Source organism: Simochromis diagramma, unplaced genomic scaffold, assembly GCF_900408965.1.
Source record: "Simochromis diagramma unplaced genomic scaffold, fSimDia1.1 OVJJ01000596.1, whole genome shotgun sequence".
Classification (NCBI taxonomy): Eukaryota; Metazoa; Chordata; class Actinopteri; order Cichliformes; family Cichlidae; genus Simochromis; species Simochromis diagramma.
Genome location: NW_024387245.1, coordinates 6,010,239 through 6,024,411, shown reverse-complemented (window position 1 = coordinate 6,024,411; position 14,173 = coordinate 6,010,239). Strand labels below are relative to the sequence as shown.

The following is a 14,173-nucleotide window of genomic DNA, read 5'->3' as shown; positions in this document are numbered from 1 at the left end:
AAGAATAGTAAATGATGTAACAGGATGCCATTTTGATGACTCCCCCCATTCATTAATGACGGACCAGCAAAACCCAGTCTGTGTAATTCCGTCCATATGGAAGACAAATAATTGGACCGTAGCATTTCCACAATTTTTGATATTCCTACAAATTTGGGACTTCATAAGCCCTGTCAGTGAAAACTCTAGAACAAAAACATAAAAAGTTACACTTGATGCACACTGAACTACGCATAATAAAAGTGAAGTTAAGGTTTATGTTCTAGAAAACACTTCACCTATCCATTTCTGACTTTTCCAATGAGTCAGGCTTTTAGAGCAGGCAGCTGAACTGCTAATAAATCCTTTCTTGGGCTGTTTATTCTCTTCCTGAGAAAAAGACCCATCTTCCAAAGTGGATTACGCATTAGATTTATCAAATGTTATTATGAAATAATCAGTAAGCTTATGGAATATATGAAAATATATTTAGATATACTTTGCTTTTTCCTTCTCCACTCTTTGTTGTCTTTACTTGTGACGACATGTTTAATGCATTTTACTCCTGCAAAGCAAGCAGATTGTCTTCAAATCTTGATGAAGTTTAAAATGTTTGGGAAAAAAGCAGAATATACTTATTTAATCTTAGATGCTTACTGGAAAAGTCAGACTCAACAAGGCTGTGCTTCTGGGGGGCATTGAGCTATCAGTAATTTCACATGCAGAGGGAAAGCTATCATCAGTAGATGTATAGTTTGTTATTTGTTTGTGGGTAGCTGCAGTAGAGAAATGTCCTGTAGATGGATGTACCATCAACCTCCTATGAGGCTTATTGGGAAATCATCAGATTTGCTGTGATGATGGTGTTGGTGATGGTGTCATAAGTCACCAAATAAGTAATCCTTTGAAGAAAAATGACCATGGCCATGGCTAAAACAGTCAACTTCATGATGGTGGTAAATAAAAGAAAATACCATTTAAACAATGACATCACCTACTGCTTAATGTTGTCGCCTTTTGATGCCACCAGTTTTGCTGTTGCCATGTTGGTGCTTTAAAACTGGGCATCATGAGCAATAGGAAACTTGTCATTAGCTAATGAGGTTATCCAGTGCACATACTTTATAATTTTCCATAAGTTACAAATTAAACTTTGTGTTTTCAATATAACCACCATTAAGTCATCAGGAAAGTGTTTACTGAGGTCACAGAACAAGGGAGCCAAGGTTTCTTTTCCCATAGACTTCTACACAACTGGAAGACTTTTTGCAACCAGTGGAGTCGCCCCCTGCTGGCCATTAAAAAGAAAGCAGGTCTCTTTTGCATTGGCTTCACGTTTCCAAAGTTTAGTGAAAGAAACTACTTTCTTTCACTAAACCTTTATGCTGTCTATGAATAAAAGTCAAAAATGAGTGAGATAGATTTTCTTTAACACTGAATGGGTATACTGTACGAACTCCTGAATATTTCACTGGGTTAAAGTAAAACCTGTTAATGGCCTTAATTAGGATACAGTCTCTGTCCTCTTGTCTTTCTTTCTTTTCTTTCTTTTTTTGAGGTAGAACCTGCATATTTGAAAAAGCCACAGTGGGACGATGGTCTCACATCCCTTTTACTTCTACCTGAGACCCCTCACACACACAAATATGCACACACATATTCATGCACACAGCCCCCTCTCATAAGCTGCGAAGAACACTGAGCCACTCTTCTGAGCATGTTTGTTTAAAAAAAGGGCCAATAACCCATGAAACTTGCTCCTTTTCCCTCTCTCTTCATCTCACTAACTCTCTCTCTCCTCCTCTCCAACTAGGGTAACATGGGAGCCCCCGGTCCAAACGGAGTTCCTGGACTTATTGTGAGTTGTAGTTTGTGTGTTTTCTGTGCACAATCTCGGCTGCAAATGTTTAAATGAAACTGAATATACCTGCAAAACTGGGGGGAAAAAGGAGAAAACTTTATTAGCTTGCATTTATGTCGCCTGCCAGTTTGGTGGGAATCTAATTCATATATTTAATATAGATATTAGGTGAATGTGGATGGTTCTTAGACGCCAGGGCTTTTTTCACAGTGAGTGCAAAGCCTGAATTGTGCAGTTTATATCTGCTATTTTCTCACATGAAGAACAAGGCACTCGTGTGCAGTTTATCAATCACACAGACCTTAACAGTGCATCTTGTCCTCCTCTTGAAGCGCCCTTTTAATGACTATTTTTAGAACAGAGCTGCCCCCCGCCCACCCATCACCTTGCCCTCCATGCTTGCCCAGCCCGACAGCCGCATAATTGTGTATGATTATAATGTCTCCCTGGTTTCTCTTGTTGCGTCCCGTCTTCACCCATTGCTGCCACTCCTCCCGACCTATTCTAGGCCACCGGTGGTGGTAGTAGGCCTGTAATTGAAGGACTCTGATTACAGCCCTAGTCTGAGCTTTGTGTCCTCTTTATCCGTCTTATCCGTCAGCATAATGTACAGTACGTAGCAGCAGGACGGAGCGCCACTACAAAGATAAAAATATACAGTCACTCTTCTCTGGGGACTCCAAAGCTGAGAAGCTTTGGGTGAAGGCTGGCAACTACTGAAGTAGAGAAAATATCTAGACAACGACTCTCACTTAGAAATACACTCAAAATAGATAGATTGTTTCTCTTTTCTTATTTTTCCTTATATTTAACAGTTGAAAAATGAACCAAATTTTATTGTGTTAAAGACTGCCATTCTGAAATACAAACAAGACCTACTTTGATGTCATGAAGCCTCATCTGTGGCAGTTTTTCACCAGTATGATGTTTCCGAGTCTATGATTATGCTAGGAATCACTGGAGTTCATTATCAGTCTTCTCCATTAGCTGAAATCACATCTCACATCACATGTAATCACATCTCACCATCTCTGTGTTTTATTTGCAATATGCTGACTGTTTATGATGCATTTTCACTATTAGTACAAGTGCATGCTACAATGCTGTTTGACATGTCTGTGCTGTTTGGTGTGCAATAGGATGTTTTTTCAATAAGTCCCAAAAGGTTGATTCAGTTCATCTGGACGTAGCGTTTTCAGTAGGAGAAACATTTCGTCACTCATCCAAGTGACTTCTTCAGTCTCAGCTTACTGCAGGTTTCCCCAACCTTATAAAGAGTACATTTGCGCAATAACTGAAACTAGCCCACTGCATGATCAATGGACTGTGAAGTCAGTTCCTTGATCATTAATATGCAAATTTTCATGACTGAAAACGCTAGATTAACAGAATCAGTCTCTTGCGATTTACTTACCTGGATGATTGAGCATGCATCAAGACATGTTTTTATAGGGTTTCATATGTGCATAAATACAAAAACAGGCCTTTTTAGCCTTTTGCTAGCTGGTTACTGGGCAACCTTTTGGCATCTCATTGTATCATGCATAACTGAAGTTTTGAGGCTACAAATGAATCAGAATCAGAATCAGAATCCGATGTTATGCTTGGGAAATAAAAATGATACGATCCCTTTGTAAGGTCTTATAGTTGTTAAAATGCAAAATCCAGGTTATAGATGCATTAGACAGATGGATTTCAATGTGTGCACAGAGCGGAGGCAAGTATTTCTCATTGCAGCATCATCCTCCAAAAACACACAGAGACACACAGAAAAATACATAAGGACCTTGCTCTTAGTGACCATTGGGTTTGAATACTTGAATACCCCAAAACTGCAAATCTGTGTCTTTCGAATGTGCAAAATTCAGTTTCAGAGTTCATTTGTGGGGAACAAAAGTCTATACAGAAGTGAATCTGCTGTTTTAAGAGAGCAGCTAAGTGTCAAGTGAGAGTTCAGGTAGAGTGATAATAGACAAGAATTCATTGAAATTAAGATTAATGTGTTTCTTCATGCATTTCTAGCTATTTGTGAGCAGGAAATATGCCGTTGAAATGAACATTTAAGTGTGAGACTAGAGCACTGAAACTATAGAGCAGATCTTGTTGTTTTAGAGACAGATCAGTCCAGCAGGATATGACTTAATTATCAGGTATTAGATTCCATTAGATTAGAAGTTTGGGGGGAAGGTTGCCTTTTAACTCACAATACCAAATTAAGTGAGTTGCTCCGAGGTGCAATTTTGCAGCTTATACTTGATAACATCCTCTGTCGATTATTCACTGGGGCTAATGTTTGAAACACTAAGCCAAGGCTACTCTTTGATATAAGCTTCAGATGCACAATCTTGGCTTCTGACCACAACATCTATTCATTCTTCCCAGTGTCAGTCATATATTATCATCCATTGTTTTATGTTGTGTGTGATGTGATAGCGAGGCTGGAAGCAAGACAGTGAATTTATTTTTAATCAATCCCAAAGAGCGCTCTTATTGTATATGTGTTTTTTACATTAATGAATGGGGCCTGGGCCACATCTTTGTTCGTTATGCGTGTGATATCACTATTTATTAATGTGTTTCTTGTTTATCCCATCTTCTTGCATTAGGGAGACATGGGACCTGTGGGACAGATTGGCCCGCCAGGACCTAATGGACTGAAGGTAATCTCTCACACGCATATAGAGATAGAAACTGTTGCCTTCACTGTCTTATTTTTATCAGTTATTGTATATGCAATAAAACAAGAGATTTTTAAGAAGGCCTATTTTAAGCTTTTGAATTTGGATTAGTTACCAGTTATGTGCCGTAAAGATGCACTTTTGATCGAATTTGGCTTTTGGGGTGCCTTTCAACCAGTTTGTTGGTGCTTTTTCCAGGGGGTGCCTGGAAATCCAGGAGAACCAGGACTGAAAGGTGATAAGGTGATCTGAATATTCCTGTTATTGACCTGTGTTTAAGCAGCATGTGATGGATATGTAGTCTTTTGCATCCTACCGTAGATATTTCTGTCCAGAGTTTAGACCTTAAACAGCATGCTTTCATTAGGTGTCACCTGCAAATTAACTTATATAAACCTCTGAGGATTGTTTCTATTGGTGTAGATGAGGTTTCCATATGCATATTTTTGTGAAATCTATTATGGAAGCATTTTAATTTAAAGCAGCCAGCCAAGCTATTGAAGAAAATGAAAGAAAAGTAGACAGACATTGTCCTTGAAATTTAAAACAAACAGCAGCATGAAGAGACCACTCAGCACTGATGATTTAAGGAGGCTCAACTAGAAGGCCTTTTAAGGACAGCAGTAAAATCTGGCTGCCTCTACTAAAACCAGAACAGTGCACAATACCTTAATGATGGTAAAGCACAAATAGTCAGATCTGAAAGTGACTGAAAGACCTTCATCAGAGGCCTCATGTTTGAAATTTGGTTTATTGGACACTTCTCACTTTGCATTTGTAATTACTGCAGTTACTCATTATTACTCATTTGTTTTGTGCTGGAACAGCCTGCAAAACATGTGGTGTGGCAAACTGCAGCAATGCCTTTCATAATACATACTGACACCACATGGAATAGTTGGCTAATCCAGTAAATAACACTCGCTGTGTGTGGATATTCATAAAGTGTAAACTGCTAATTAGTATTGTCTGTTTAAAAAAAATAAATAAAAGCTTGTATTTGGAAAAGTGGAACATTTCATTCCCCCCTAATGGTTTCCATTTTTTTTTCTTTTTTTCTGTCCATACCTCATCCATCCACCAATGTATGCGTGTTCGTCTCCTCCTCTCTCTCTGTCAGGGTGAAATTGGGATTCCTGGAGAGCAAGGGGAGATTGGATTCAAAGGAGACAAGGTACATCACCTTTGCAACACAGTTGTGCACGCCTCACATGCACACGCTCTCTATCTCACTGCTTTCTGACCTCCTCAGCCACCGTACGGAACGCTACCTGCAGTACACTCGTGTTACACAGCCTTTGTCTTTGCAAAATGACTTTTCCAGATGTCTGCTGTTCAGCTTAAGGAAATTCATGTGTTCACCCTCCACATTTGTCTCTGTGTGTAAGCAAAATTCAAATCCATCACAGAGCAGAGTGGCCTCAAGAGATAGCACAATCTTGAACAGAGAGTCATGCATGTCGAATGTCTGCTTTGCTAGAAAAGAAATTAAGCTTCTGATCCTGTCTGACTGTCTCTCTGAGTTTTTAACTTTTGTTTGTATTGGACAGGGTGTCCAGGGGGCCCCAGGTTTACCAGGCATCCGTGGGAAACCGGGACCACAGGTTAGTTCTTGTCTGGAAATGTATTCATGAAAACCAGGAATACATTTAACTGTTAAAATGTGGATAAGCAATTAGATAAGCAATAGTTTAGTTTTTGTTTGTTTGTTTGTTTGTTTTTGCCTTCATTGGTCCTTAAGCTATTTCCTTAATAGCCTTTGTGCTAACAGTTTGGCCAGAAAACAAAACTCAAGATATGTCTATTAGTTCTGCTAACAGACATACCAGTTAACTTAGCAGAAAGCTGAAAACTGCAAGCTCAGCAGTGTCAAAAGGTCCAAAACCTGCACATTATGTAATCTTTAATGTTTAAAGTAGGGTTTTTGTTAATCAACAGTAAACATAACTATTTTTATAGCCTGTTATGTCCAGGACTATTTCTTGGCCTGATGCAACAATTTCCTATCCATGAGGTTTACAAGCATCCATTAGAGTGTCCAGGAAGTCGCTGCTCTTTGCCAGGAAACTGTCACCAGCATTATATCAGGTCAAGTGGCTCTATAGTGTAGTGGTTTCTATAGTTGCCTAACAAGTGAGAGACCCCTAGTCTGATCCTAGAAGGAGGCACAAACCTTTATAGGGTTGCATCAGATGTAAAAAATCTGCCAAACCAAACATGTGGAGCTACCCACTGTAGCGATCCCTTGTGAATAATGGAGCAGCTGAAAGTAGCATTTCAGTCTCTCAGAAAGTTAAGTCCAGCTTTACTAACCACACCCAGGACTGATTATGCCAGACTTGCTGAATCAAGAAATCACTTAAACAGAACCTGTCTGACAAAGTTAAGTAGATCTTAAAAAGCAGCACATCATGCCACGATGTAAAGAAACATCTGAGAAACAAAGTCAGGTGGAAAAGGGTTCCAGTAAACCACGGTGAGTGCCATTATTCACAACTTGAAACAGTGGTGAAGCTTCCCAGGAGTGACCGGTCGATCAAAATTACTTCAAGAACACATCAACGACTCATTTAGGCCTCACTTGCTTCAATTAAGGTCAGAGGTCATGATTAGAAAATAAGAAAGCGACTAGGCAAAAATGGCATCTGTAAAAGAGAGGAGGAAACCACTGCTGACCAAAAAGACACACAAAGACTCGTCTCACATTTGCCATAAAACACCTCGATGAGCCGCAAGACTTTTGAGAAAATATTCTGTGGACTGACGAGACCAACTTTGAATTTTTTGGAAGCTTTGAGTCCCGTTACATCTGGTGTAAAACTAACACAGCATTTCATAAATAACACCATACCAACAATCAAACATGGTGGTGGTAGTGTGATGGTCAGCATTGCTGGTTCAGGACGTGGACAACTTGCTGAGACTTGATTGATCAGTGAGCAGTGCTTTCGTACCTGTTGAGCTCATTTCAAACATAACCTGCTCCAGAAAAAGTTTGGTCTTTTGCCTTGCCAATGCACCCCATTAATAAGTGAACCACATTCATAAAACAGACAAACAAGTGGTAACACTGAAGTTACATGGATAAGCCCAAATCCTGCTTCGTAGTACAGGACTCAGCTGCTGGCTGTCCCAAATGCACAGACATTTGCAAATGTCACTGATCCTCTCATCTCATTTTCAGCATGAGTTTTTATTTCTTATCACATCCAACTGTTTCAAGTCTTTCTGTTTTACAGGGAAAGCCAGGAGAGAAAGGTCCCGACGGTACCCCCGGACCTCCGGGCCCTGAGGTTTGTATTTACTCCTTTGTTGTTGCATTTGATGTCTGTATTTCACAGACAGAATAATAATCAATGCCCTTTTTAATCTTGATAGGGTTTTCCTGGTGACATGGGACCACCAGGAGAGAACGGCCTTGAAGGACCAAAGGTTAGTAAAATCATGATCTAAGCTAAGCAGTCCCTAAACTAACTCGTGATTCAAAACAGGCACAGGACTTGGCTAGTGCTCCACAGCAACACTGGGAGAGATACAGTGGCTCTTGAGCTAAATTATAACGCCAGCCCCCTAATATTCACATGATGATAATGTTTTTATATTTATATAAGTAGGTGTAATACCATTGCCTTATTTTAGTTTTGAGCATTACTTTTGCTTATACTTGATCATAAACTAAACATCATCTGGAGAAAGTTTCAGTAGATGATAGCATTTATTGGGGCGATCGTGGCTCAAGAGTTGGCAGTTCGCCTTGTAATCGGAAGGTTGCCGGTTCAGTCTCGGTCATTGTGTCCTTGGGCAAGACACTTCACCCGTTGCCTACTGGTGGTGGTCAGAGGGCCCGGTGGCACCAGTGTCCGGCAGCCTCGCCTCTGTCAGTGCGCCCCAGGGTGGCTGTGGCTACAATGTAGCTTGCCATCACCAGTGTGTGAATGGGTGGATGACTGGTTGTGTAAAGCGCTTTGGGGTCCTTAGGGACTAAGTAAAAGTACTATACAAATACAGGCCAAGGAACTGTCCGATAACACCGGAGTCATGAGGATTCATCCTCTGGGGCCCATTGTTGTCTGTCTCAAATTTTTATGGCTGTCCATCCAATCTAACTAACAGACCCGTATCATTTTCCCCATAACAGTGCTGCTACTGTGGCTCAAAACACATATGTAAATGCTACAATTACTTTTACAATTGTTTTACTGTCTTTTACCCATCAAGGGAAAACCAGGGGCTAGAGGTTTACCAGGCCCACGAGGGATCCCTGGCTTGGAGGTAAGACTCTCAGACGCCACCCACATAAGAATGACCCCGCTGTCCCTGACAGGCATTCAAAGATTTATGGCACAAGGATTTTTTTATTTATTTTTTTGCTAAGGAACACTTAATGTCCCTAAACATAAGCCATGCTAAGATCAATATCATCTGTTTCCAGGGAGACGAGGGCCCTATTGGACCACCGGGCCTAACAGGACTCGAGGTGAGTTATTGGTTAAACACCTGCTCTTATGAAAATAGAGGATACGAGAGAAAGATAGTCAGGTCTCATGTAGGCCATAAAACAAGGCTCATTACTTTCCACCAGAGTATCGTAAGTTAGAATAACACAATGTGCGCATGTTTGATCAGTGAAAAACAAGGGCTATAATTGCCTGTTTCTGTAGTTGTATCGTATAATTTAGCATGTTTGTCTAAATTGTATCCCATGCAGAAGCATCCTATTTCTATCTGTGGTAAGCTCCTCACCAAAGATAGAGGGAGGGGAAGGGACAGAGCTATCACTTAGACTGTGAAAAGCATTGCAATGTGAGGCTAAATTTGTCCCCAAGCGTGACAATCAACTAAATTAATACTTACTGCTTAAATTAGCGTGGTGTTTGCACCCCAGAGTTAAACTTTTACTACAGAGTAGACAGTAACCTAACCACAAAGACAGAAAGAGCTATACAAGATCAATATGTGGCTTGCTTTAAATCATGTGTTACTCCTTTTAATTCTCAGCCAGCTCCATCGAACTTATTTTAACTTCACAGCTTTAGCTTTATGCATGCACAACATTCGCTGTGCCACAGTTAGAGATCATATGAACGGTGATAAAGTAGGCTCTCTTTGTGGGTTTTTCTTGCTTTGGACAAGTCAGAAGTCTTGTGTTCTGTCCTGTAGCCTCAGGAGATTTTACTCATGGTGCATGCAATTCTCGATCATGGCCACTAGGGGGCAATAATTGCTATCACCATGTTTATAGGTGGAACGATTTATAGGTGTCATAAAATGCTTGAAGACAGTAATGGGCCACTGCAGAAACATAAGATTTGTGATTGTGACTATTAAAATATTTTTGAAATGACTGAAATTTTAAAAAATTATTTTCAGAATAAATATTTGGTCAAGCTTACACTTCACAGCAAAACAAACTCAGATGCTACCTAAGTAATTGTCATCCCATCCTTTCTTCCACTCATCTGCACTTTCTTTCAGCCTAACTCCCTCCACACTCACCCTCCTCCCACCCACTCGCCTGCATCAGACTCTAACCTCCTTTTTGTGCTCCTTCCGAGGGGAAGCGCCGTACGACTCCTACGGGAGTTGTGATTGATCTCTGGCCAGGTGCCGCAGGTCCTCCTACTCCTCCACTTCATCAGCTAGCTGTCCTTCAGCTTCAGCACAGACTGACACTCTCTGTGTCACTGCATTACCCTCTCTCTTTTTTATCCTCTCCCTCATCTTCTCATTTGCTCTTCATTTGTCTCTCTCTCTGCACAATGAATGATCTTCCTCTAATCTAAAAAAGATGACAAGAAGAATTCTTGGAAATCTCTAATTAACTACAAGAATCTGCCTTCACCCTTTGTATCTTAGAGCCTTATCCAGCACTGCGTTGTAAAAGCAGCTGAGCAAACCTGAGTAAAACTTTGGTACCATTGAGTCACTCAATGAAGAACTATGGCTCAGACATTCCTGACCTGAAGGTGGTACTACCAGTAAAAAAGTCCCCCCCCCCCTCCAAAACGTCCTTACCTTCACCCACCTTAACCCCAGGAGTGACTGTCTGCGCAAGAGGAGCATTAGTCATTCTCTCACTTTTTTTACAGCTCACCAAAATGTACTGTCAGCAATACCTGTAAACCGCACTGCATATGTACGTGCACGGTGAACCGACCGTTTCCCGCTTCTCTCCTCAAGCTGTCATCTCACAGGAAAAAGATCTTTTATCCTTGCTGAGAATCTGGGATTAACATTAATGATGCGTTCACTGGCAAGTGCATCCCTCATTATTCATCATCCTGTGCTAAAATCTTTCAGGGTAGAATGGGCAGGCAAGGATTCCCTGGGATACTCGGTACAGAGGGAGTTAAGGTGAAAAAAAACCCACTTTTATTTATGATTTTTTTTTTATTGCTTTTTTGGCAAAATATATTGAAGAACATTAAATTCATTATTCTAATCTTTTAAGTAATTGCATATTTCTCTCTGCAGGGAGAGCCCGGCATCACTGGAAAAGTTGGACCCATGGGAGAGAGAGTAAGAAACCCTTGGCGGCTTGGCTGCTTTTTGCCAATTCATTAATTCAAACATCTATTAATTCATCCATTCAACATGTTTCAGGGCTTGGTGGGCTTCATTGGACCTGTGGGAGAGGCGGGACTGGCAGGAGAGAAGGTAATAATTTGCGTTTTTTTCCCATGAATTTATTTCAATAGTCTTTACAAGATCACATTGAAGAGAAAACACTGGACTTGTGCAATTTTAGGGAGATCGAGGGGAGATGGGCCTTCCTGGACCACCTGGAGAAAAGGGACCAACGGTAAGACAGAATGACAGCTAGAGTGTGGAGGGCTTTCACACTGAGAAAGAATGACGTTTGAGTCTGTTAAAACGTGACCTCAAGATTACATTTCCAAAGAAGGTATCTTGTCTTTGTTAAAAATCCTAAGAAATGGTCATTTTAGATTAAACTGTGTCTGTTATTCCCATGGGAATATAGTGCTGTGAGGGATTAAGCACACATGTACCACAAGAATATGACAGAATATGTTGTTGTTTTTTTCCTCAAAGCACAGCTCAGTCGTCACAGTTCAGGCAGCTTTAAACCCTGTATTCTAAGCAGTGGTTTGGCAATTGACAAGAGGGCTTTAACTGGGGAACAAAGCTTGTAATATTCATTCAAACAAAGGTGGAAATAATTCCAGTGAATCCGTTGTGATATTTTACCTCTGTGATGGTATTAATGGTCAGAAAAGTGCTGACAGTCCTGCTGGAAATTTTTCAAAAGAAAACACAAAAATAGAAAGAGGATATTGTTTTTTTTCGGACATCGCTTGATAATTTCTCTACCGTCTGCAGGACCTCTGAGTAATTCCCTCAGTGTTGTGCACTTTCTTTTACCCCAGGGGTGTCAAACATACAGACCGCAGGCCAGAACAGGCCCACCAAAGGAATCCAGTCTGAACCAATGTAGGATTTTGCAGAGTTTAAACGTTATTACAGTAGCCTTTCTTTATAATGACAGTGGAGTGAGACAGTCACTGGGGAAATGGCCGGTTTATTCATTGTCAGTGATTGTAGTCCATTATATTAAAAGAAAGGGTAACATTTAGAGATGTTTTTTTTTTTTTATAGTTTGTTATGCAATGGTTTCACTGGCCTGCCACGCTTGAGATCACATTGGTCTGTATGTGGCCCAGGAACTAAAATTAGTCTGACATCTCTGCTCAGTGGTTAGTACTGTCGCCTCAGGTCCTAAGTTCAAAATGCCATCAAAAATATCACAAGATAAACTCTCCCAAAGGGATTTGACTGAGGTGCTGGCTTAGAGCTCCACACAGTGGCTGCACGCTGCTCTGAATACTGAGGATGCGTTGAGCGTTGAGAGGAAGATCAATAAAGGATAACTTAGCTTAACCTGCTCTTTCAAACAGAGTTCGTCGACTCTTTATCGTGTAGGGTCTTTTACGGACTTGTCTAATGTATGCGACTTGCCGGAGTGGATAAGAATTTAGTCATCATTGTTGCTCAAGCAGAGAAGGTTTTCCTGCTGGCTGACAGCCAGTTAGATTTCTCAGAGGACTTCACCACACACACACATACTCACTCACAAGGAAGTTCTGTGTTGGCCAGCTACAAAACAGAAACAGACCCTCTGGAAAAGTCTGCATCATACAATGTGAGGGGAGCTGACCAGCAGACATCTATAGTCACTAACAGAGTGCTCATACTGTAGGCTTCTTCGTTTTTTTCCTGCATGACATCAGAACCGCCTACTGTGCTATAAGTTTGTGTATTGGATAGATTTTTATTGCACTCGGCTGTCTTGAGTAGTTCTGACTGAAGTACTCCCCATTATATAGTTATGCTTTTACAAATGGCCTGGCCAAAAACGAGCTACTATTAAAAAAAAAAAAGAAGAAGAAGAAGAGAGAAAAGCAGCCAAAAGTAGTATGTTTTCCTACATAAAATCATCACCTCATGCTGTCTATTTTCTTTCTGTTCCGCTTTCTCTTTCATCGTTACATAAAACGTATTTTCCAGCGGACAGAGCTTTTCTCCAGATGTATGTTTGAACTATCAATGAGGGTGTGAAAGATGGACAATTTATTGCCTCAAACACATCTCAGTGCAATTTGGAGAATGAGTTTGGCCTTTATGTCAACACCTTTCTGCTTAAATAAACTTGCTTTGTAATAGGTGAAAGTGTCAGAATATCATCATTTTGTGTTGTTTTTGTGTTTTTTCCTGATGTGTATCAGTTGTAATCGATGTACTGAGTTTATGTTTATCTATGTTTGCACACCAGGGTCACCCGGGGGGACCGGGTGAGGCCGGACCTACTGGACCACAAGGAAGACCAGTAAGTCACCATCCTTTTGCATATTTTGCACTTTCTTTTTACTCATTCATAGTTGTATATGATCCTCTCTAATCATAGTGATGACAGTGAGTGGTTACTAACAATAGTAAGTGTCTGTTTCATAGACATATGAAATATTAATCAATTAACTTTTTCTTTTTTCTTTTTTTAAAAGTATTTTAATTTCATTCATTCGTAGATTATATTTTAAGTAATTTTAGTTACCCACATTCTGTAGGTTTCTCTGAGCATTATAAAACCTGGCAGCCTCCCGCCGAATGTGCATTACCCTCCTGTCAGTCAAAAGCCCAACACCTATAACCAATTAGAAGCTTCCCCTGCCCCCCGTTCTTTGCCGTGGCCGGCTTTGACAGAGCGGGCCAATCATTGGTTGAAGGCAGGGGCCACTGAGCCACCAAAACAAATATAAATATGGGGGATTTGGGGTGCAGCAGGACAGGATTCCAGAGCAGACCCTTTAATTGGTGTGAGTGACAGATCTAACAACAAACCCTATAGTGTGTTCCCGAGGTCAGGCTGCCCTGCAAGGTTAACAGCCAGGGGGCTCTGTGGTCTGTCAGTGTAAACCTTTGTTTTATCTCTGTCCCTCCCCCTTGTTTTCTCTTTATCCCCCATTTTCCTTTGTTTATCAGGGCCCTCCTGGAGCGACTGGGCCAACTGGTACCAGAGGGCCTAAAGGCTTGCGGGTAAGTCGAAAGGTTCACGTGAGTTTAGTTGGGTGTTTTTTTCTTTGCAGCTTAGGTGTTGACTGGCGTTCTGCAGTCACTGTGTCACAGATCCCAGCCTTGA

At 40.8% G+C, this 14,173-nt stretch overlaps 1 protein-coding gene across 2 annotated transcripts in view; it reads left to right on the top strand.

Moving 5' to 3' along the window:
• Positions 1 to 14,173, top strand: part of col27a1a (collagen, type XXVII, alpha 1a) — a 65,472-nt gene that overhangs the window by 36,298 nt on the left and 15,001 nt on the right. For both annotated transcript variants that reach the window (XR_005691344.1, XM_040000003.1), the window contains exons 14-28: positions 1,793 to 1,837; positions 4,447 to 4,500; positions 4,717 to 4,761; positions 5,639 to 5,692; positions 6,069 to 6,122; positions 7,758 to 7,811; positions 7,897 to 7,950; positions 8,737 to 8,790; positions 8,951 to 8,995; positions 10,819 to 10,872; positions 10,993 to 11,037; positions 11,122 to 11,175; positions 11,267 to 11,320; positions 13,310 to 13,363; positions 14,017 to 14,070. Coding sequence is in view for 1 of the 2 variants with exons in the window: in XM_040000003.1 (XP_039855937.1) it covers positions 1,793 to 1,837; positions 4,447 to 4,500; positions 4,717 to 4,761; positions 5,639 to 5,692; positions 6,069 to 6,122; positions 7,758 to 7,811; positions 7,897 to 7,950; positions 8,737 to 8,790; positions 8,951 to 8,995; positions 10,819 to 10,872; positions 10,993 to 11,037; positions 11,122 to 11,175; positions 11,267 to 11,320; positions 13,310 to 13,363; positions 14,017 to 14,070 (774 nt within the window). In the remaining variant the exon portion in view is untranslated. The remainder of the gene's footprint in view (positions 1 to 1,792; positions 1,838 to 4,446; positions 4,501 to 4,716; positions 4,762 to 5,638; positions 5,693 to 6,068; positions 6,123 to 7,757; positions 7,812 to 7,896; positions 7,951 to 8,736; positions 8,791 to 8,950; positions 8,996 to 10,818; positions 10,873 to 10,992; positions 11,038 to 11,121; positions 11,176 to 11,266; positions 11,321 to 13,309; positions 13,364 to 14,016; positions 14,071 to 14,173) is intronic.